Source organism: Haliaeetus albicilla, chromosome 27 (genome assembly GCF_947461875.1).
Source record: "Haliaeetus albicilla chromosome 27, bHalAlb1.1, whole genome shotgun sequence".
Taxonomy (NCBI): domain Eukaryota; kingdom Metazoa; phylum Chordata; class Aves; order Accipitriformes; family Accipitridae; genus Haliaeetus; species Haliaeetus albicilla.
Window position 1 is genome coordinate 13,879,231 of NC_091509.1, and position 22,918 is coordinate 13,902,148.

The window sequence follows — 22,918 nt, forward strand, 5'->3', positions numbered from 1 at the left end:
ATGGACTCTGAACTAGTGGGATTATTGAAGGAGCAGGGAAAGCATTATTAGTAATAATGATGTTTGCACAACCCTTGTGAAGAGGCTTTTATGATGATGGAGACCGTCAGACCCCTCCCAGTTATGGGCAAGGCAATCCCTATTGCTTACATGTTAGCAAAACAACAGACCTACCCTGAGATGTACTGAGCACCTGTGATTCAGTAAACTAAACTCATCCCCTTGGAATTAGCTGCTGTTGTATATACTAAATGTATTAACTTGTTTTGCATCATCTGCATGGGGCTGGTGCAGTGTCCTGGAAACTGAAACAAAGATGAACAAAACCCAGAATATGACCAGGGAGCTGATGAAAGAAGTTTGTAACTGAGCTTGGAATTGATGAAGTGGCAAGTGAACATATCTCTGGGCTGACAGATCTTTCATCAGAACATCCGATTCTGTTAGCCTGGCTTTATTTTGCTTTCAAGTTGATCTGTTTTGCAAAATCTCTTCCAATGCTGAATTGGGAAATACTATGGGTTAACCATCTCACCAGTTATGATTTTTTTTTTTTTCAGCTGAATAGAGAAGTCTATTCTTACCAAATTAGTTATTTCTCTTCTGGGAAATTTATTCATCCATTTCCTTCACAAGAAAGCACTCAGGCTCACAAATCCCCAGCTGACCTTAGCTAGTGATCCTGCTTTGAGGGAGGTAAAACTGGAGACCTCCAGAGGCCCTTCTAGTTGGACCTCTAGAAAGCATATTCTATACTTCCAGTCTCTTGATTTTTTTTTTTTTTTTTTTTAATGCTGGTTTTAGTGTATGCATTTGCCATTGTACTAAGAAATTGGGGTCCTCTCTGTTAACACCAGTAGTCCCTGGGGAGCTGGCTGTCCTGTGTCCTCACTCGGAGCTGCAGGCAGATTGCAAACCAGGGCTGTGCCTGTGTACTTGAACACACTAGAAAGTTTCCAGTCCCTTGGCAGCCTGGGACTAATACAAGAGCAGCTGTGAAATACTGTCTGAACAATGGCTAGAGACTAAAGATGTCCAAGGGACCCTGTTGCATGCCTTTTATTGGCATTTTTCTGTGAGTAACGGAACTATGTGAAAATCTCTGGAAGAGGCGTGATTCCCCCTATACTGAAATAGACTCCTAAAAATGTCTTTTTCTGCTGTGACAACAAAGGAGCTTTGGTTAACTAGCTCATATATTTCACTTGTAAACCTCTGGGGCAAGCTGGGATGTCCTGGGATGTGGTCCTGAGCACAGCATAGAGGAGAAGGGGGTGCAGAGCATCCCTCCCACCCAGCTGCACCTCCAAGCGCTCCAGCACCACGACTCGTTGCCTCGTCTGCGCCTGGTCGTCCTCCTGAGACACCAGGGTCACTAGCTCAGACACAGCATCCCGCCAGCGTGCCCGTACTGCTTCCCAGCTCTGCATGGCTGTGCCGCTGGGATGCAGCATCGTGCCTGGAGCTGGGAGCCACCATGGCCTGTCTCTTCCCTTCCCCAGCACTCCAGGTCTGAAGGTAGGAGGAAGGCGAGGAGTGGTTTAAGGCCAGCTGCAATTTCCAGGGGAACAATTTGTGTTTCTGGATGTGTTCATAATTATGATGATGTACAAGTAACAGGCACCGTCTTTTTTGCACACAGCATCCACTCAGAGCTGAAGTTAAGGTAAAGGTAGAAGGCCAGGAGCTCATCTTGGAACTGGAAAAAAACAGGTAAGTGTGCTTGTGCCTGGCATTTTGGTCTTACTAAAATAATGAATAAGGATTACAGTAAGGTCAACAGGAAAAACTCCACTGACTTCAACAGGGTTTTGATAAAGACAGGATGAGGAAGTCCTTTTCTGAATTTCAAGGTTATTCCAGGTCTGAGCCCCCACTGATGTTAATCAGGCAAGCAGCGCCGACTGTAACGGAGCTTTGTCAGCAAAAAGCAGATGGTGACCTGGCCCTCAGTGTGTAAACTTATTTTTGCATCATAATTCCTACTACATTAACTAGAAAATATTGCTGATATGAATTGCACTATTTACCAAATGGCTTGATGCTTTGGAGTCAGTGTGAGTCTAATGAGGATTTCATTTGCTGTGATATGAAGAGGTCCTGCTCCGTTTCCTAGGAGAAATGACCTGACAGTTTCAATTCCATTAGTGCCCTTCATGCTAAAGTAGACTGAAAAAATGCTTTTGCATTAGCTGAAAAGCACCCTTCTCTCTGGCATGATACAGCAATGCTGTGTGATATCATAGGGCGTGATGTGTATTGAATTCAGCTGAAGCTGCAGGAGATTAAGGTAGGTAGAAGGATTCTGGTCTGGAGGCTGCTCCAGAGGCTCTCTGCCCTGTGAGAACATTCATTTCCAGTAGTGGAACAGCAGCTGGAAATTTAGCTGCAAGAAGCTTGTCTTTGCTAAGCACTCCACTTGCACTGTTGGCGTTTTATTTATTTTTAAATGGGTCTCAAGATTTATCTATGGAAACACAACCAAATATTTGTATACTAGAAGCAGTAGGAATAATAACCTTGGAATAATGACCCTGGTTATATTTTAAATGTACTGTACGGACATCCCAACCACAGAGCTTGGGGGCTCATCTTTCCTCCTGAAAGAGTGAAGTGTCAGAAGATGTTATTAGTTCTGATGGCAGTGCATAAACCTAAATGATATTCAGAGTGTTTTGGAGGAAAACCAGATTTTTCTTGGCATTGTCTGCAGTAAAGACTGAAATCTGATGGCTGTTGAAAGCTGAGTACATCCTACAAGGTGTTTTCTGTAATAAGCCACATAAGCTACTGGGAGTTTCAGTGCTGCAAAAGCTGGGCATGTTTCCCAGGCAGTCATGGACCTGTGCTGAACTAAACAGAAACTGTTACAAATTCTGTGTATTTTGGCATCTCTCAGTTGGGAAAATAGACAAGTAGTAGAAGAGACCAGGCACCATAAAGGCCTGCTAACTCAGGTCTGTCTAATGCAGGAAAAATAGCTGTCGCTGACGGCAGTGGTCAGCAATGCCAGTTTCTGAACTGAACCTGGAAGCAATGTAACTGCTAATGCTGCTGGGGGCCTCCTTCCTGGTGGAAGGACTGTCTTGCAGGTCTTGCATATTCTGCAGTCGCTGTGCAAAGGTGAATTTATTGCTGGCACAGTAGAAGCTGGCAAGAGCAAGGATCCTTGCTGAATTAATCCATTTGTGCTCCGAGCATGACGTAACCTCCAGGTGCCTCGCGGGAGCGGTGCTGTGCTATTTCCAGTGCAAACTCATTACTGGTGTTAGTAAACAGAATTACAATAATAGAAGGTTTCTATTGTGTTTATTTCCTGAAATGCATTTTCATTCATCAAGATGTATACACACAGGCTTAAGTGTGCACACACACTTCCACTGTGGGATGAATTGCCTTACTAGGACTGATGAAATACAGCAAGTGGTTTGGAGTTTTTTATTTCCTGTGGAAAATGCAAGTAGTTCATAGACAGCAGTGCTTCACATGGGAGTCTTGCCAGGCCTCAAGTCCTTGTTCGAGAAAGGTGATGGTAAAATCCCAAAATGCAAGTCTGAACTTGATTAGATGAGAGGCTCTGGAGAGCTGCCATTTTTCAGAGACTTGTGAAGGTGCAGAAGTAGTTTAGAGACACTGAAATTAAAAGAGAAATGATGAAGCAAACAAAAACATGAAGTCCCTGGGAGCCCTGTGGATGCTGTAATTACCAGCATCCACTGAGCACTTCTAAGGGGAGGCAAACTGCTTCTCCTTGTCAAAGCATGCAGCAAGGCAGAGTCCAGCCTGGCTCCTCAGGTTCCCAGCCTGGAGTTGGTCCCCAGCACCCAGGAGCTCACCACTGCTCTTGCTTAGCTTATAGGGCAACCAGAGGCTCTAGCTGAGGTTTGGGGTACTGAGTAGTTGCAGCATCAGGCATTTCTTCTCTGAAGGGTTTGTCGGGCACCCAGACAGCGGGAGAGAAGGTGAAATCCCCCAGGTGGGAAGTGTCCCTTCCAAGCTGTCTGAAACCTGGCTGCTGCTGGTTTTGAGTTCACACAAAAGTGGGTATAACGGAACTGCAACTTTCGGAAGGTACTTGGGGCTTTTTAAATTTAAATAAGCCCCAGATTCCTGGGTCATTTAATTGATTCAGTTTAGAGGAGCCTCTGGAAACCAGCTTTGCTGCCGAGGTTGGTGCTCTGCTCCTTCTCTGTCCCTGGACTCAGCACAGGGGTGCGAATGCACCCGCCTGGCTCCTGTTTTACTCTCATACCCACATCCCAGACTCCCACCACTCAAAAAAAGCATGAAATGATTGGCATAATTCAGGTCTGGTTGGGATATGATTTATCCAATGGTTCCCAAAGCTAGAAAGGAGATATGCCAAGCTAGTGAAGCTGTTGTAAGTGATGTTCTTGGTGGATTAGGCAGCCTCATTACACATTCACCACTCTCCTTATGGAGAGACAAAGCTGATGTGAATATGAGATTGCTTTGAGAGGCGGGGGGGAAGTCATAATCTGTATGGCTTTGGTAGGGATGTGCCAGCTTTGAAAAATGTGCTGTTTTCAGTATGTGGAAGAAACGTTCCCACCAAGCCTGTGATTTTATATTCCATATGAAAAGGACATTGTGTTCATCTGCAGAGGTGAAACACAGACATTATTGCATATCTTTCTTCAGAACTGTACACAACTCTATTTTGTAATAAGCTCAGCTCACATCTGAGTTTGGGTTTTGTATATCTGTGAATACAATTATTGCATTAGCAGTTAACATAATATTGCATTATTTCCTGTTCAGGAGTTTGATAAGAAGGCGGAACCATACTGTAGTTCCAAGCAGAGTTCACAACACTAACATTTCTGAATAACAACAAAAATATATCCCCAAAACTACTCAGTCTTTTTTTTAAGTGACCCCAAACCATGTCCTGCAGCTGCAGGATTAGAAAGCTCAAAGCTGCACAAACAACAAATATATGGAGAGATGCCTATAAAGCAGCTTTAAATTTGGCTGGGGCTTAGGAATGGAAGGGTCTGAGTTGCAAACCTTGGATGAAAAGTGACTTTTTCAAAAAGGCATTTGCATTTGTTAATGAAAAGCAGCTTTGAGCCAAGCAGGGAGGGGATGCAGAGATGCTCTGAATGTGTGTGGTGGCACTGCCTGGTGTGAGCCTTTTCTTTCTACTAAAGAGGAGAGCTCATATTTGCACAGCAGAAACCTGCGTGGAATTTGTCTTCTCACCTGAGTGCAGGAAAAGTATCAACAAGACTTTCCTCCCCCTTCTTCTCTTCCTCTTTGTGTCTTTTATGGGGAGAGCAGACTTGGGAAGGGAAGGTCCACTCAGCTGCAAGGGGCAGTGGAGGCTTCTCCAGGAGAAGTCACCTTCTCTAGGGGATGTCCCTGCCTGCGGGTGAATCCTGTGGGCAGTGCGGGGCACGGCTGTGTGTTTTGGCTGCGTGTTTCAGCTGCATATTTTGGCTGCTACCAGCCTGCAGCAGCCACGATGGCATGGAATAATTGGTGACAGAGCCACGGTGGAGGGACATGTGCAGCAACTGGCTGAAGACACTGCAAAGAAAGTCCAGAGCTCATCTGGTCTGACCTTGGGAGCAATCCAGATAGTTATTTTTAGGCAACTGGTTCTGATAGGGAGCAGTATCACTTCCAATCTCTTCTGGCCCCACCTGGGTAGGCGATGAGCACTCCAGCCCTGCCCAATGCTCTCAGTGGTGCAATGAGAGATCTGTATGTCACTTGTTTTTCACCATTTCCTGCTTTTGCTGATTTCCAGGGTCTCTTCTACCAACTGAGTGAGGAAGAGGGGAGGTTGCTGCCTGCCTCCAGCAGGAAGGATATATGAGATTATTCCACTGATGGGCTATACATCATCAGTGTCTAACGGGCTTCCTGCATGGGGAGGAGGTAAGGGTTATGGAAAGGAGGGAAATTAAATTTATCCTGCTCTACTGTCTCTTAGAGTCATCAGAAATACAGGGCTGGGACCTGGAAAGCCATAGCTGCCTTTCAGCCTCCTGATTCCCTTGGGTTATTCAGTCATTTCTCTGTGGGGCAGGGAGGAAGAGAAAAGGAAATGGAGCCCTTTAAATCTTTTGCTCCCTGACTCATTATCAGTCAGTTTCCCATTTATTTTATTTCCTTTTTCCTCTCCAGGCAACTTCTATGGCTCCCATTGGTAAGCCAAGGGGCTATGTGACAAATTTTGCTTGGATCACGTAATATGATTTACACAGTGAATGTCACAGATGATGTGGATGGTAAAAGGGGATGGAGAGTTTTTAGTCTGTGATATTTTCCCAGGCATTACAAATAGGTAGTTTAGTTCCACCTCAATAGCTGGGAAGCTACCTTTTCCTTCCAAACTGCTGCTGTTCACACAATAAACATGTTCTCAGATACATCAGCAAAGGCTCTTGAGGAAGGGAGCTTAAGAGCTCCAGGCTTCGTCTGGATGAAAATCACCAAGAAAAAAATGTTGGTTTTCATTGATTTTTATGAAGTGCCAGGTTTGGGCTGGAGGATTCCAGAGAGGTGAAATATCTGATTTCCCACTAGTGGTAGATATGGAAAGCAGGCCTGCCTGCTTGTGTTGTCATGGGTCATGTGTTGGTGGTATTCAAGATGAGGTCACCTCAGGATTTGATAATGTATTCTGACTTCAGGGAACATTTAAGTGACTGGGAGGTAAGGGGTCAAATTCCCCTTCTTACCCTACTTGGATCCTGTTGAGAGGCAATGGAGTGGGACCACAAATTGGAGATGGGAATCTGATGTCTAAACTTTCTTGGGAGAATCAAATCCCTCCACCCCCAGATGCTGGCAGCCTGGCTGGACTGATTTATTGTGATTTGAGGAAAGGGACAGGGAAAGACATGTAAGAGATTGCAGGCTTCACTTTTCTTGGTCCCACAACTGAAAAATTAAGAGTTGATGTTTCTCATGAGAGCTTCATGGACTATTTGGCTTTTGTTTTTTGGGAGGAAATAAAAAAATATGTCTGTCTACTAGATGGTGTTTTTAAATTGGCAGCTGACCATGCAGACTAGCCCCTCTGTAAAATGAACCCAAACAAAGTTGCTAATGGGACTGAATTATAAAAAAATCCTTCTTGCTCCAATTAGGAAGAGCACCAGCATGCCACTGGGGCCTTCTCAGTGCCCATGGGTGATCTCTGGCTGGTGGAGCTGAGCACGTTAACGGCGGTCCCCTGGGATGGAGGGTTCTGAGCCCTTAGGCTCGTACTAACAAGTGATGTTTCACAGGCAAGAGAAAACTGCTCCTGTTTATCAGGAAAATAGGGGTGAGGTTCTCCAGAGCAGCTGGGAAACGTGCACTCCCTCAAATGAACGTGGTCATGCGAGAAAGGCCCCAGCTTTCCTTCCGCTGTTTTGGGGAGCGTTTGGGTGTGCCACGCAGCCCCTCTGCCCCAGCTGCTTCTCTGCTCCTCTGCAGCGGCTGGAGGAGCTGGAGCCCATGCTCTTGCACTGTCCCCAGGTGCCACAGGGGCAGCTGCCCGCTGAGAAAGCTGGGGTTTGCCCCGCGCCCTCAGCCTGCCTCTCCTGTTGGATACCATCGGCTCACGTGCGAAGTACGCGACCTCCCTGGCACGGCGTCTCGATGTGGCTAAACAGAGCCACGCTGCCTTATAATGGCAGCTCTGCACGGCAGGGCCCTTCCAAGGAGCTGCACAGCGGCACAGGGAGGAGGTTTTGTTTCAAACAATGATATCATTGACGGGCTGGAGTGGGACCAAGATCACTCCATGTCGGTCATCAGCAGAAACAGTCTCAAGCCATATGTACATTATGGCACTGAGCCACTCTTCCTTCGTTTGGCTTCCTTGCTTGTATTTAACCCGGCTCCCAAGGCTTTCTGGGGAACAAATCTTGCCAAAAGCAGGCTCTTCCACCCTGAGCTGGATGCTGAGCTGTATCTTGGGGAATGACTGATCTTGCCGAAAGCTGGTTGCTGTTGGAAGGGTGTGAGGGCTTCTCTAGAACATCTTGAGTGCTCTTGTGTAGCTTAGCCTGGCCTCAAACAGCCCCACGTGGCTGCAGCTGTGATCAAGGTTTAGCAAAGGAGAGTGCTCCCATCCAAAAACATCTTTTACTCCGACTTCATCAATTCTTCATGCTGATAACTCCTCTAATGAAGGACTCCATGCTGCCTTTTAGGAAGATGGTGTGTGCTAGCAATCTGCCAGATGCCTGACTGGATCTCAGAAGCCTTTAAATGATGTTGTTTTGCATCCAGACTTTTGCAGCTTCATCTCGAGCTGCTGGAGAGGGAGTCACTGAGACATCCAATGTAACAGAAAAGAAAGGATCAAATAGTGCTGTTTTTTCCAGGCTTCCTTTCTCTAGCAAGGAGGTGAGCTCTGTGCTCCTCTGGAAATGGTGAATCAGGTTTGTCAATGCTTTGCAGGGCTGAGCTCCCCTGGAATCAGCCATTCAGCCTGGCAGTGATCCTGTCCCGAAATGATGGCAGATAAAGGCCACTGCTAAGGTTGGGGTATGTGTGTCTCATTGATCTCGCTTGCTTATCCAACAACTGGTGCATGTGGAGAAGGGGGATAAGACTGGCTGATAACTTTGGTGCCCTCTGAGATGGAAAGAAGGCTTATTTTCTATTTATTTACAGTTTGGTGGAAAGCCTGATGCTAGCTGAGGAAGTAAGCTGTGCTGGGAATGAACTTTCACAGGCTCTGAAGTGACATAGCACCCCAAGGGTGTTGCAAGATGTCCTGTTGTTTTTCCTCTTTCCTCACTGCCCTCCCCACCGCACACCGTGCAATGCACTGTGACAGCCCTTCTCAGCAGTGCTGCAAGAGCCCCAAGGCTCCCTTGTGTTAAGGCAGGAAAGAGTCTTCAAAAAAGGACTGTTTCAGCTCGGAATAAGAAGCTGGACCATTTACAGGTAGCCTACAATGTAGGGTAGGTGGAGAGAGGCTTGAAAGTCATAACATGGCACCACTCAGCCAGGTAATGCGTGCTTTCAGTTCAGCAGCTGCGTAAGTATCCCTAAAAATTCAGGCAGACCTCTCAGCTCCTTAATCCACCCTAGAAGAGGATAAAGCCTGAGTCCGCAGGCAGGAAATGTGCACACACCATATGCTGTGTGGCATCGTCCTGTGCCCTGAAACATGGTGTGCCGGGCGCTGGTGCCCGTCATGGCCCAGCTTGGCACCAGCGCTGGGCGGCAGTGCCGTGGGGCTGGGCAGGAGTCGGAGCACTGAGGAGTTCTATGGTCAGTGCTGGAGGAGAGATAAAATAGCTATTCATAGTGAATGCTTTCCAAGAATAAAGGAGCAGGAAGAAAACATAAGCGTGCTTGTTTGGGAATGAAACGAGCAGGCTGTGCAAGGCTCAGCTACTGGAAATCCATGGACTGGTGTCTAATTTTGGCTTTAGTAGAACAGGGCAGATGCACACTGGTTTACTGTCTACTCTCGAGATGACAGTCTTACACAGACCAGATACCTGCCAGAGCACGTTGCTCAAGGCAATTTCCTGCGAGTTAATGCAATCTGTTGATTAAACATTTGTTTCTTGCAGCCTCATGCTGAGCAAGCTATTGCAGTCAGGGAGATGAAGGGAGTTATTTTCTGTGGGATGGTGCTTCCATGCTTATCTTCAGTTTACAGACCCAGTGTAGCTGAATGCAGCAATCTCGCCTTCTGATCACTGGCAGGAGCTAGTGATGAGAATTAACACATCAGAAGGAAACAAACTGAGCTTTCCTGGGCTACGGTGAACTTTGAAAGGGGAGATAAAAGCTGTTGTATTCCCGACATCAAATGATATCAAATACAACAGTGGCACACAGTTTTGTCTGACACTAAGCCATCAGTACTTGTTCAGGTGTCTGAACCTTTGGATGCCAGATGGGGAAAGCACTTTCAAACACTGATAAAAGGTTGTGTTTCCTGTTTCTCTGGCCTAATTTAATTAGGTATCACAAGCACCCAATCCCTTATTTAAACAGAGAGGCTTTCAAGGTAGATTAGACCTGACTGCCCTATATCAAAAACCATGGCAGATGGAAAAATCTGTGGGTTTGCTTCTGATACAGCTTTCTTCATCCAGCCTAAAGAAATCAAGCAAAGACGAAAACTTTTTCTTCCTTGCAGGTCATTATTCAAAAATCTGGTGCATGAAATGCATTAAACAAGGATGCAGAACTGAACTGCAGCTGCAATGTTGCTTGGCATCGCACTGCCTAGGATGCACGTGGCATCCTTGTGGCAAGGCAAGAGGGGCACTTTGGTGGCCTGACAGCACTGCAGGCTTGCTGCAGAAGTGTGTCTCATAGATGGGGCATGTTCTGTGATCCTTCTCCAAATTTTTGGAAGTGAGGCCATTGTTTTAGAAAACTGTTTTAAACCTACATTTTATGGCTGCTGAGATGGACACAGGATATGACCTTCTTGGTTTGGCCCAGATTTTGACTTGCTGTACTTTTTTACATCACTGTTTAGCAAATGCAGATGTTTAAAAAGAAGGGGAAGGCTGTTTCTTCTGGAACAAAATCAAAACGCTTACTATTCAGTGCACAGGAGCTCCTTTTATAGACTTTTGGCCTGATCCTGGGCTGAAGACAGGGAGAATATTGTCTATATGAGGATGACATGAACAAATTCAAATTGGGGAATCAGCATTTTCATAGGACAAAGATGTGAATCTGCTTCTGGGCAGAAGCTGAAATGTAAATGCAGATTGGTTTATAATAGTACTCAGATTTGGACACTGGAGAGAGTCTGGATTTGAGCTGAGAACTCGCACCAGTGCCCAGATGTGTCCTGAACTGGCCCGTGGTGTGCTTGCTACTCTGGACTCTGCTTTGAATCTAATCCCAGTATGACTGGGGCATAACGTGGCAGTAGTAAAGGAAACTCTGCACAGAGACTTGTACCCATTAAGGGATGATGATGATGTTGGGTTTCTGGGGGTTTTTTAAGTCCTCACATAAAAATTGAGTTGTTCACTTGCAGCTGTTAGAACTGGATCTTGGTGCCTAATTTAACTCACATCAGGATAGGCTCTCCCTTATTGTTTTAATTTGAAAAGAGCACTTAGGAAGACGGCTTGCTGCGCCCTTTCTGAAGTGGATGTGCTCCATGAGGAGTGCCCAGCTCCTGCCAGGACAGCAGATAGATGGATGTGGCAAGGTCAGCCAGGCTTCCACCTTCCGACCCTCTGCCATCATAGCGCGCTCTGCACAGGGAAGCACAGCCTGCGGCGCTGGTCCTGCAGTGGCTCCCGTGGCTCCCATGCCACCGGGAGCCATTAGCCGCTGCTTCCTTGGGGATAGCGTGTTAACAAGTGCCTCGCCGATGGAAAATGTGATCCGGAGCAGAATGCGGAGATACAGCACAGCTGGTGTCCTGCAAATACCTGTCTCCCACCCACCTCCTCTGTGTGTTGCAGTTGGTTTCGCACTACAGGTAGCAAATGGCAACCTCCCCAAGTCCACAGTGGTGCTTCACAGCAACAGGAATATTTACACTGACTTCAGAAAGAGCTGAATCTAGCTGATTTTCTAGCACACCTCAGAAGCAGATATCCAGGTCTAAAGAAAGGTCTTACTTTTTTTTTTTTTTTTCTCTTTTCTTTCACCCCCTCCGCCATGTCTGCAGAAACCTCTTTGCACCAGGCTACACTGAGACTCATTACAGCCAGACTGGAGAAACCCAGACCGTCTCTCTGACCCACACGGTGAGTGCAGGGAGCGCTTTCCCTCCCGCAGTGTGTGGGGGAGACCAGGCAGGAGGCCCAGAGAAGCGAGTGAGCTTCTTTCTCCAGACCCTTTCTTTGAGGCCACAGGTCCTCACAGCTTTCAGCTGAAGGGGAGGGCAGTCCAGCTTTCTGACCTGGAGGGTTCCAGTGACAAAGTGTCTCCATCCCTGCAAAATGGTAAAAACATCTCACCGTTCTGCCCGAGCCCTGTATGAGAGCCGAGGTCAGCCACCAACATTGCTCCACTCTCTGGGTGCTGGGGAATTGTTTATTCCTCCTGCTGCTCATCCTCTTGCTTTTAGTTTTGCCACCGGGTACTCCATGCTGGGGATGTTCCCAGCCTTTGGGAAAACCAGCCCGTGTAAGCTGGCTCCTGTTCAGTAAAAATCCCATAAATTACTGATCTCACGCAGGCCTTGGCTGACTCTCCACTGCAGTGGCACAAAGATGTGCATTGGTTGCAATGCAAAAATAAGAGATAAAAACCCCATGAGATCATCTTTACTAACGCTGTCCCGGGGCGAGGGCAAGGGATGTGATGAATATGTTGGCGTTTCTGCCCCAAAGCCTCCTTGTCCCTGCCAGAGGCTGCCTTTGTCTTGCCAGGAGCCCCCAGACGGGGACTTCCCCGCTGTCCGTGGCATCACCCTCTCTGGCACTGAAGGCACGTCCTTTGGGGCCTGACCCAGGGCCCGCTGCCATCGATAGGCAGCTCCTGTTACAGGCAGAAAGCTTTGGATCAGCCTTAATGCTGCAGCCATCTGAGTTGCTTCCTTGGGGATTCAAAGCTCTTAATTTTTACTGGCAACAAGGAGCCGTTTGATGCACTTGCACAGGCCGCACATGGCAGCTGAAAGGCCAAATTTCGATGCAGACTCACAGAGATTTAGTTATGATAGTCAACTGCCAAATGCAGTGGAAAGAGAACAATTGCTGCAGTATCGGCAGTACTTGTATGGGAGTCAGTGATGCCTAAATATAGCAGGTCTCGATCCTGAAACTGCATTGCCAACCCTTGTTCCCTCTGCCTTCCAGGACCACTGCTTTTACCATGGGGTGGTGCGGGGCTGGGAGCACTCCAGTGTCACGCTCAGCACGTGCCGAGGGCTGCGGTAAGTGCCCGGTGATGCCGGAGCTGCAGGAATGCTTCTGTTCAGCTCTCAGCGTGCTGCTGCACAAGTTCTGCTCCCTAGCAGCCTGGTTGCTGTATTTCTTTCTAGGCAGAGAGACCTCTTCTCAAATGCCACTCAGCCAAGGGTCCTGGGCATAAAAGGGAATGTGTTGAGGGAGATGCAGAAATTTGGGTGTCATTAGTAACCATGGCCTCCTAGCCAGCTCTTAGACTCCTTCCCCCTTTGTGCTGGCAATGTGGACTCGTGCAATGAGTGAGTTTAACTCAAGAGTCCACTGGAGCAAAAGACACTCTTGTTAGTGACTCAGGGCTGCATCGTTACAGAGATGGGGACAGGACTCGCCATATCCCAGCCCAATACTCTACACTAATGCAGAAACCAGCTCCTTCTCCCAGTCTTTCACAACTGGCAAGTTTTTGTGTGCGTTTTGGGGCAAAGTCTTCAAGTCTGAACTTCCTCCTGGGTTGTCAGCCCCCTCTCTGCTTTCTCCCTGGGTGGTGCCGGGGTTGCGTGTGTTATGCATTTAAAACCTTTGCTTTGGTAGTAATGGAGTCTTTGGCAGGAAAAGATGGTCTGTATCCTCAGCAGGAGTAAATGAAACAGCTCGTTGCGACCAAGGAGCTGCATTTATTTACACCAGCTCAGAGTTTGTTTCCAAATCACCACATGGGCTTTATTGATATTTGTGGTCATCTGCTCTCGAGGGCTGATTGGAAGCTGTGTTGATGGGATTGGCTCCAGCCAGGAAACAGCCGGTGCCAAAGCAAACCCGAGACATCTTAAGAGAATGTAGCACAGGCCAAAGAGCCCAGAGAGATAAACAGGACAGTTGCAGCCACCTGTGGCTTGCAATAAATAATCCAAAAGCAAAAGTAGTCACAAGTGTGCCTTGCTTCTGTCAGCCTGCGTTTTCCTACGCTCTGCCTTCCAGCTGCAGAGGAGATGGAGATGTCTCGGTGTGCACACGCAGTAGGCTTCCCGCACCCCTGAGCTGTCAGTGTGTGCTGGTCACTCCTCGACATTGTTTTCTAATTGCTGGGAAGGCATGGGAGCTGAGCACACGTGGCTGTTTTCACTCTGAGCCTTCACAGGGCAGCGTGCTGCCTGTCGAACTACACATCTTCTAGTGGGCATCAAACACAGATTTCCAGCTCTCCTGGCTGTAACATGCTCATTGAGAAACCCAGAACTGTATGGCTATGTGCAAGTCCCAGAAAGAACTGTGGTTTTTCTGTTGACAATGTCTTCACATTTTTTAGGTCAGTTCTGTTACAGACAGATTTCTTCAATTGGTTGAAAAGCTTCCTGAAGAAAAAGCTGTATGTTAAGAAAGTCAGTACTTCTCAGGTTAGCACTGTTGCAGCGCATGCTCCAATAGCCCCTTAATTGAATGTCTGAGGCCCATTGAATAGATTTTAGTTTATGCAAGCTCAGGGATTCCCCTCTCTGAACTCAAAATATTTCCATCCTTTCTACTAATGAACTGAATGGCCTAGTAAGGATAAGTGGCTTGCCAGGGTCAGACAGGAACTCAGCAGCAGAAGAAGGATTTGTCTCCAGTTGCTGTGGTAGTAATTAACTTTCCCTCTTATTGCTTCCCGTTTCAACAGAGGACTTATCGTCTTGAGCAGCAATTCCAGCTATATCTTAGAGCCGGTTCCTGACAGCCCAAACCAGCACTTGATCTACAAGTTAGACGACCTGAGGTTGCAGAGAGGAACCTGTGGCTACCAGGGCACTGGGGATGCAGCTGAAGACTGGCTCAGGGACTTCACAACTGGGATGAAACCACCCCGCCAGAGGGTAAGCAGGGCTCAAACCCGGTCCATGCACCACGCTCCAAATTTCCCACCTGTTCCAAGCTGGAGGAGCCTGCTGTTCTCCTGGACCATAGCTCAGAAAGTGAAATAAAGGAGAATATTTAAGGCTTTGTAGCAAGCTGGTTGCCAAATAGTGGCTCCAGCAGGGAAATAAATGAATGTTGGGGACTATTGTGTAGCATGAGGAATCTGGGCTGTACCTGTTCCTACACAGATTTATGCATCTGATATGTGAACAATCAGGTGGGCTGAGGACAGGCCTATGGGCACTTGCTGTAGCTAGTGGATGCTATAAGTTGGTTGCTATAAGTCAATCACATCTGGAGGTCCCTGTGTGTGATGGGGTGGGGTGAATGGCCAGCAAAAAACAAACTGGGAGAAATGACCTGTACATATGTTTTATGAAGAGTTTCTTGGGGGATATTGGCGAAATAACTTATGTTGTTGCTGCCGCAGGTGAAACGGGAGACTCTGCAGGCTACGAAGTACGTGGAGCTTCTGCTCGTGGCTGATTATGCAGAGGTAAGAAGTGGGGTCATGTGTATACCAACTGAGCACTGGGCCCAGAGCAAGTATCCCACCTGCAGCATCTCCTGGAGTGGGGAGGGCAGCTGGAGCTCACCAGGTTTCCCCTTACTATCCCGACGGTCCTACCCCCACCAGCAGACAGGGAGACCTGTGTCTTGATCACTTTTGTCCTAGCAGCCATGACCTCTCTGCCACCACTGTCAGCCGCTGTCGGCCGGGGAGAGATGCAGGTTGTGATTTGGATGACAGACTAGAGTCAGAGGTTGGTCCTGACTTCCCAAGGTACCAGTGGTCGGCCCTAGTTATCGATGGGCGAGACTGCCTTCAGCCTGGGGTGACTTGTGGGCTTCCAGGAACGACGTGCTTCTAACTCTGCAGTACACTTAATCTCTAGAGAAGATAACTGATCATCCTCTGCTCTGAGCTGATAGCAGATGTATAAATAGACATTTTTAAGGGTCCAGATCATAGAATAGGGCTGGAAGAGACCCAGTGAAGTCAGCAATCCCTCCCCCATCCCCAGCCTGGACAGCACACCAGATGTACTTACTGACAGTGCAAACCGTGCAGTATTTTGCTGATCATTTAATCTCCAGCACAGACGGGAGTCAAACTGGTCCTATTCATAATTTACAACTTGAAACTCCAATAGGGAAAACCACATAGTGCTCCAGGCTATAATTTATTCTGAACAAAACTAGAAGCAGAACCTATTTTGGTTTCTCTATTAGGCAGCAGGATACCACGGAAACTATGGGAAAACACACTATACCCAGGAACTGCCATGTGTTGTTCACTGTTTGATCAGACAAGCTGGGGTAGACACCCTCACAGTGTTGTCACTAACTGCCCTTACGTTATTGTCTCCCTTGCTAGAAGAAAAGTCCCAGGTTTTATCACCTGTTAAACAAAAATCTAAATATTTTGTAACTTTAATTCCTTGAATCAAACATTTTGCTAAATTTAACCCATTAATTGGCAGGTGGTTTAAATAGGCAAATTTGTTGAATGAGTGAGATGATGAGTGGTACGGCAGCCTTGACCTCAGACATGAAGTCACGTTACCATATATTTTACCTGGCACATTTGTCAGTTCTTTGTCAGTCCCTGGCTCTGGGGGCTCTGGTAAGTTTGGGTTGCACCACTGTGTTACTACCGCCACTTGAGTAACATCCCTGCAGTGGGATGCCAGGGATGAATTCTGAATAAACATGTATGGGTGGGCTTATAGTCAGATGTACAGTGAAGGAAGGCTTTCAGGCTTCACTTCATAGTTACCTTCTTATTGCCAGAGTAATGGGACTTGTTTTAACACATTTCAGATCTTCCTAGTTGCCTTTGTGCTGCCTGACATGTTCATTTTGTTCAGTTTCAGAAGCATCACTTCAATATTGAAGCAACAAGGCTTAAATTAGTGGAGGCTGCTAATTACGTAGATAAGGTGAGATCAGGTGTGCATGAAATGAGGAAAGCAAAGCCCAAATCATGAATTATGAGAATTAATTGCAACAGAGGAAGACCGCCTTCTTGGGAGAGAGAATGATGTTTCAGCCACCCTCCCCAGTGACTTGGGGAGTGGAGAGCATCTGCCAAACAATTCTGTTGTTGGACATCAGGGACAGGGTGGGACAATCTCCATTCCTTACCTTGGAACCAGCGTGAGCATCTCTGTGTTTTTATACATCTCTGTATTAACTGTGTTACCTCAATAATGCTTTTTGAAAAGAGACTAAGGTATTCACTTCAAATTGTAGGAATCTTGGTAAGTAGAGCTGGGAGGAGCCTTCAGAGGTCATCCTTGCAGTGGTACCCAGTGCTGCTGAAGTAAAATTGTCTACTTTTCAGATCTACTTCCTTCATACTCCCCTTCTCCCCTTCAACTCCTTCCACCACTCCCTTTACCCTACTGCCCGTGAAGACTTGTCCTGTTTGTACTTGATGTGGGCAGCAGATTATTTCCTTCCTCTTTTCAGGAATTTTGACACATCTAAAGATAAACATGATGTCAGTTTCCAGTCTTGGTTTCTCTAGATTATCTGTCATTCATTTAAAAGTGAAAGTTCAGCATCTCTAGCTCAATCGTGTTTAGGTTTGGGGGTGGTGCACATTTCTCTCTGCAGACGTGTGGCACTAAATTGCAATGCATTTCCAGAGGAAACATCTTCTCTGGACGTGTGTATCTATAGCAACATTTAGCAGGGTTTATATTCAAGATTTAAAACACAGTAAAATAAATAAGTGGTGCTCATTTTGTCATCTCTTTTCCTTCCTGTATCTTAGTTTTACAGATCCCTGAATATCCGGATTGCCTTGGTGGGGCTGGAGATCTGGAGTAGCTGGAATAAATGCGATGTAACTGAGAATCCCTACTCCACCCTGAAGTCCTTTCTGGCTTGGAGCAGCAAGGAGCGGGTGCACAGAAAACACGATAATGCCCAACTAATCACGTAAGTTTATTTCTCCTGAAATAACCTGTTTCTGACTAGTGGGTTGGGTGGGTGGGAAATCAGTATGTAAGATTATATTGTTTTAAGATTCAGAGTGGCAGATTTATGTAGAGGCTGCTCAGCCAGCATTAAGCTCTGGCACTCAGAGCACAACCATGTTAGGAAAAGTGGAGGTCCCAGGCTTGTCAGCAGTCTCAATACACACGCATCAAAGTGCATCAACTTTATTGTGTGTGCATATCGCAAGCAGCTGCACATGATCTGTCACAGCTACATGTACAATTTCAAGACAAATCTGAACCACAAGCAAGACCTGTAAAGGGGAGCTAAGCCCTTTGCGGAAGGCATCCATTCCTAACTCATCCCACTGAGACACGGGGGACATGGTGCTGGGAGCTAGCTGATGGTCTGTGATTCATCCTACTGATCTCATTAGGGCCAGTAGCTATGGCCAGCAATGCAGATATCATTGGAAGAAAAATTTGCAGCAACTGTTAGACCTCCTTACCTCTTCCATAGTAGTTCATCCACCAGTAAATAGTGGTGAGTCAGAGGAGAAACCTGTAGGACTGAAATGCAGAGATACAATGCCTTTTTTCTTGTTTTGTTTGGTTGGTTTTCTTCCCCCCCCCCCCCCCCCCCCCCCCCTTTAGAATTACTGTATTTCATCTTTACCTGGTCATGTCCTAAGCACAATTTCCAGGGCTTCCATTTCAGACATGCCGGCAAGGACAGTGCAGAATTCCAGCTCGCCAGGCAGGAGCCGAGCATGGCTGCACCTCAAAGGTGTTATCTAGTACTCTGTCAAGTCCCTGAATCCCAAGCTGGCAAATATCAGGCTTAAGGTAAATTAAGTATTCACAAACAGTACCCAATTAAGGATCCAGAAATAGTCTTTTCTGTGCTTGTTGCAAAGCTCAGCGGGAGCACTTTTTTGGCACCAGATCATTATAAAAAAATAGGATTGGCTGGTTGGCCCATAAAACAAAGTACTAGTCCAAGAAAAACAGGTCTTAAGGCTTTGTAGCTCTGCTATAATGTCATGTAATTGAAGATACTCCAAAAGAAAATGCATTCACCTGACACTGTGTGTATGTATGAAGCTGTGGACTGCAGGATGCATTTCTCTGTCTTGCCTTCTCAAGTGCCTCAGTGCCATTTCATGGTCTTTCTGGGTTGATTTTAGGGGTGTGCCCTTCCAAGGTACCACAGTGGGCTTGGCTCCCGTGATGGCCATGTGCTCTGATTTCCAGTCAGGAGGAGTAAACATGGTAAGTAATTGCTAAGAACTAATATGATGTTTCTTGCCAGCAGCGAATACATAGGAGAGATGCCTCCGAAAGCTCAGGAAGAAAATATTTCCCATGAAGGCCTCTAGCTCACCTGCTCGTAGGCAGGAATACCTCAGTAGATATTTTCTACATGTAGTAATGAGAAGTGCCACTTACCCCATTGACTCAAAGGTGCACAGGTAAAATGCTGACGTGCCTCTTTCACCTTGCTCAGGATCACTCTGATAATGCCATTGGTGTTGCTGCTACCATTGCCCATGAGATGGGACACAATTTTGGCATGAATCATGATTCAGCTGGCTGCTGTACTACCCCGGCAGAAGATGGAGGCTGCATCATGGCTTCTGCAACTGGGTGAGTTCATCTTACGGGGTCTCAGGGGAAATGCAAAGGGCTTCGTTACAAGAGCCTTGGTGGAGTAAGAGCTAGAAATGCAGACTGAAGGTGGGTCTTTTGCTGCCTGTTGGAGCCAGTGTGTTTATAGAGAAAATACTGCTGGGCAAACTCTGGCTCATCTATCAGTACCAATTTGCTAAATTCCCAATGAACTTATTCCTGCCTGAGATTGGCCTTAGGTAATGTAAGGACCTGGAAGCATTTAGAAGCGGAGCTCTAAACTGTCTGGTAAAAAGGAAAATTTTCCTATCTTATGTCCTGAGAGACTGTCTCAGGACCCCTCTAATCCCTCATCTCAGAGTTTGTGCTTCCCACCGTGTCCTACCAAATGATCCCTCACTCCAAAGCAAGTTCAATGCATATATGCACACATCCTTCTGCAAAACCTGGATTGCCTATTGCCAGCAAGTACAGGGAAATGAGGGGTGACCAGAACATGTGTGACCTTGGCATGTAGAGGTTTACATGGGTTTCATTTCTGTGTTGCACACAAGATGCATAGATAGACAGTTGATAGTGTTTCTAAAGCATCTCATGCAACAGCTAATGTACGTTATAATGTGGTAACGAGCAGAAAAAGGATTGCTTCAGGAAATAACTGATTTTTATTAAAAGGCACAGCAATAGGGCTATATTTCTAAGTCAGAAGACGTGAAAACAGATCGACTGCATGTTGTCTTAAGAATACTACTTGGTTTCAGTGAGCCACAGACAGCCTGTGCTTAAAAGGGAAGAAATAGTTGGCTCTAAGACAAAGGGGAAGCGAGAGTGACTCTGGAAACCCACAGGGATTCTAAAGCTCATTTTGGATGAGGAACCACAACAGCTTCTATATTTCAGTCACGTAAAAACATCGGACAAACCCATTCACTTAAAGCCACATTCCCTGTTTCCTCAAGCCTTACTCATTGGGGTTTAGCAGGTTTTAACAAAATTTTCTCCATAGATATCTTCTTTTATGTGCATGATTTCCTCCGAATAAGGAAGAACATTTAGGTGAGAAGTGGAAACAGTGGCATGCAAGTAGAACACACAACATGAATGCACACATGTACGGTCATATATAGAGTGCATAGATTCTGGCATTGTAGCAACAGAAATTAATAATTCATGTAACAGCAAATATTCACATCCTTTGCAATGAGGCAGTAGATAGGAAAAAGGAAATATTATTCTAGCAGTTAGATTCACGAGAGTTATTCACTGTCCGAGTGCTGGCTTTGCAGGCTTGTTCAAGCAGCTGGGAATAAGCCACAGCTTCAGTATTGAGCAAGTAAGGACAGCCATACTAGTCAGCTATCAAAGTCAAATCTAACTCAACATATTTCATTTCGATAAACTTTATTTTTTAAGGCCATTACATTACTAGATAGTCTTGCAGTGCAATCTCACCTTATCTTCAAATGTAATCCAGATGGATCTGATTTTGAACAGGCACACAAAATCACGATCCGCTTTAGCACAGTTTCATAGATTTCAGAGAGAGACCTGTGTCCTTTGGCACTTGTCAGGATTTGCATGTGCTCATTTTTTGGTTCTCTAAACCATTGCCCAGATCTGTCTTGATGTTTTTCTACATTGTCCATATTCAGGCACCCATTCCCCAAGGTATTCAACCAGTGCAATAGAAAAGAGCTGGAGAAGTACCTGCAGTCTGGTGGAGGGATGTGTCTCTCCAATATGCCGGATACCAAAAAAATGTATGGTGGGAAGAAATGTGGAAATGGCTACTTGGAAGAGGGGGAGGAGTGTGACTGTGGAGAGGTGGAGGTAACAATTGTTCAGATTCCAACCATTTGGGGTTTAGTGGGACACAATGATTTTATTATCTATTTTGCAAATACATTTATGTGATATGATGCCTTCCCTGTATGTAAGTGTATACACAATGTAAATCAAGGCTGTAAAGTATCACGTCTGTCTAAATTCACAGTGTGTAGTACAATGCATCCCAGAACTCGGGGGTGGTGTAATCCATGGCTGAATAGAGGTGATGAAAACTTCATCAGAAAAAGTAACCTTAGATGTTGCAGTTTCATATATAAGTTCAGTTTACCTACGGCTCCATTCCTGATAAAGATGGGACTTCTCTTAGTGCTGCATCTCATTTCTCCAAATCCATACTTTGAGTAATAAGACAAAAGGGAACTGGAACCAGCAGCCCCGACTCACCAGATGTAAGGAGCACAACCTGTAGTATCCATTCAGTCCAACAGAGGATACAACTATGCAGTACTGTAATTCAGCACGTGCTGGGTATCAGGAACGTACTCCTGTTACTTTGTTTGCGTGTAATTCATCATGTACGAGAACTGATTAGCGTCAGCCTCACATTTCGATGCTCTGGCATGTTCTTGTCTTGAACATCTGCCTTGTAAACTCTGCTGCATCTCGCTGTCTTCCAGGAATGCAATAACCCCTGCTGCGACGCCAGCACCTGCTCCCTGAAGCCGGGTGCCGACTGTGCCCATGGCAGCTGCTGTCATCAGTGCAAGGTGGGATGTCTGGGTTTTCCTAAGAGAGGAGAGGGAATAACGATGGAGGAAGTGTGAGGCTGAAAAACGGAGGGGAAAGGGGACGAAACACAGCCAAACATGGAGTTCAGCTCCTCACCTGCAAGCAGCATGGTCTGATTTTTAGGTACAACAGCTATGAGTGCAATCAAACTAGTAGGGTCCTTTCTTCTAGCTGACTGATTTAATTGGCTCCTGTGATAACTTAAGATGAGCTGTGAATGCTGCTGGAATGAAGTCATACTGCCTCTCTTAAACACTTAGGGGTGGGATGAATCAGAATGAATATTTCTCTCCTTTGGCTCTAGAAGAAATCTAGGCAGAGCTCTTAGAGCAAACACTTCCTCCGGGGATTAGGCTGGATGCTGTATTTGCTCTTTTCTGGGATGCAGTTGAATTCCTTTAGCCCAGGTGCTTGCTGAAGAAACACTAGCAAAGAGGATTGTATGTGTGTGACCACTATAATTTTAAATCTCAGCTCTCCTTATAGAGGCTGGTTAAAGTGTGTTTCTGATTTTGGAGCCAAAGAGCTCAAGCTTTGACAACAAATTACCTCAAAAATGAACACAGGCAAACATTTCTCTTAAGCTCATTTTTGTGTTTGCACATTGACTGTGTGCTCTTACTGACCTAGCCTGAGCATGTGGAAAACAATTTTCCAGGGATCCACCTGGACTCACTCCTTTCACAAGACACTTTGAAAAACCTTCCAGATGTAACTGTGTATGCCTTTCCGTTCTCCATGTCCATGGTGGACAGGACAAGAATGAACTGGGTAAACTCATAAGCAAGGGAGACATAAGTTACATTAGGAAAAGGTCTCCAGCAGAAATGACAGCCAAACGCTGAAACAAACTTCCCAAACAGGGAGGGTTTTGAGAACAGATTACACAAACATCTGTCAGAAATGGTTTAGGTAAATCAGACCGCACCCTAGGGTAGAGGGAGATGGATTGATGTCCCCTTGAGATCTAGCAGCCTTATTTTCTGTGCATGATTTCATTGCTACCTAGGGAAGGGATCCAGTCGTTAATTTGATGCTACACAGCTC

The 22,918-nt window shown here is 46.2% G+C and overlaps 1 protein-coding gene across 1 annotated transcript in view; it reads left to right on the plus strand.

The window, feature by feature from the left end:
* ADAM19 (ADAM metallopeptidase domain 19) overlaps window positions 1–22,918 on the plus strand; it is a 35,445-nt gene that overhangs the window by 1,583 nt on the left and 10,944 nt on the right. The window contains exons 3-13 of the mRNA XM_069773059.1: window positions 1,643–1,713; window positions 11,639–11,717; window positions 12,774–12,850; window positions 14,482–14,674; window positions 15,148–15,213; window positions 16,589–16,660; window positions 17,500–17,666; window positions 18,853–18,937; window positions 19,173–19,312; window positions 20,947–21,124; window positions 21,760–21,849. Coding sequence (XP_069629160.1) covers window positions 1,643–1,713; window positions 11,639–11,717; window positions 12,774–12,850; window positions 14,482–14,674; window positions 15,148–15,213; window positions 16,589–16,660; window positions 17,500–17,666; window positions 18,853–18,937; window positions 19,173–19,312; window positions 20,947–21,124; window positions 21,760–21,849 — 1,218 coding nt within the window. The remainder of the gene's footprint in view (window positions 1–1,642; window positions 1,714–11,638; window positions 11,718–12,773; window positions 12,851–14,481; window positions 14,675–15,147; window positions 15,214–16,588; window positions 16,661–17,499; window positions 17,667–18,852; window positions 18,938–19,172; window positions 19,313–20,946; window positions 21,125–21,759; window positions 21,850–22,918) is intronic.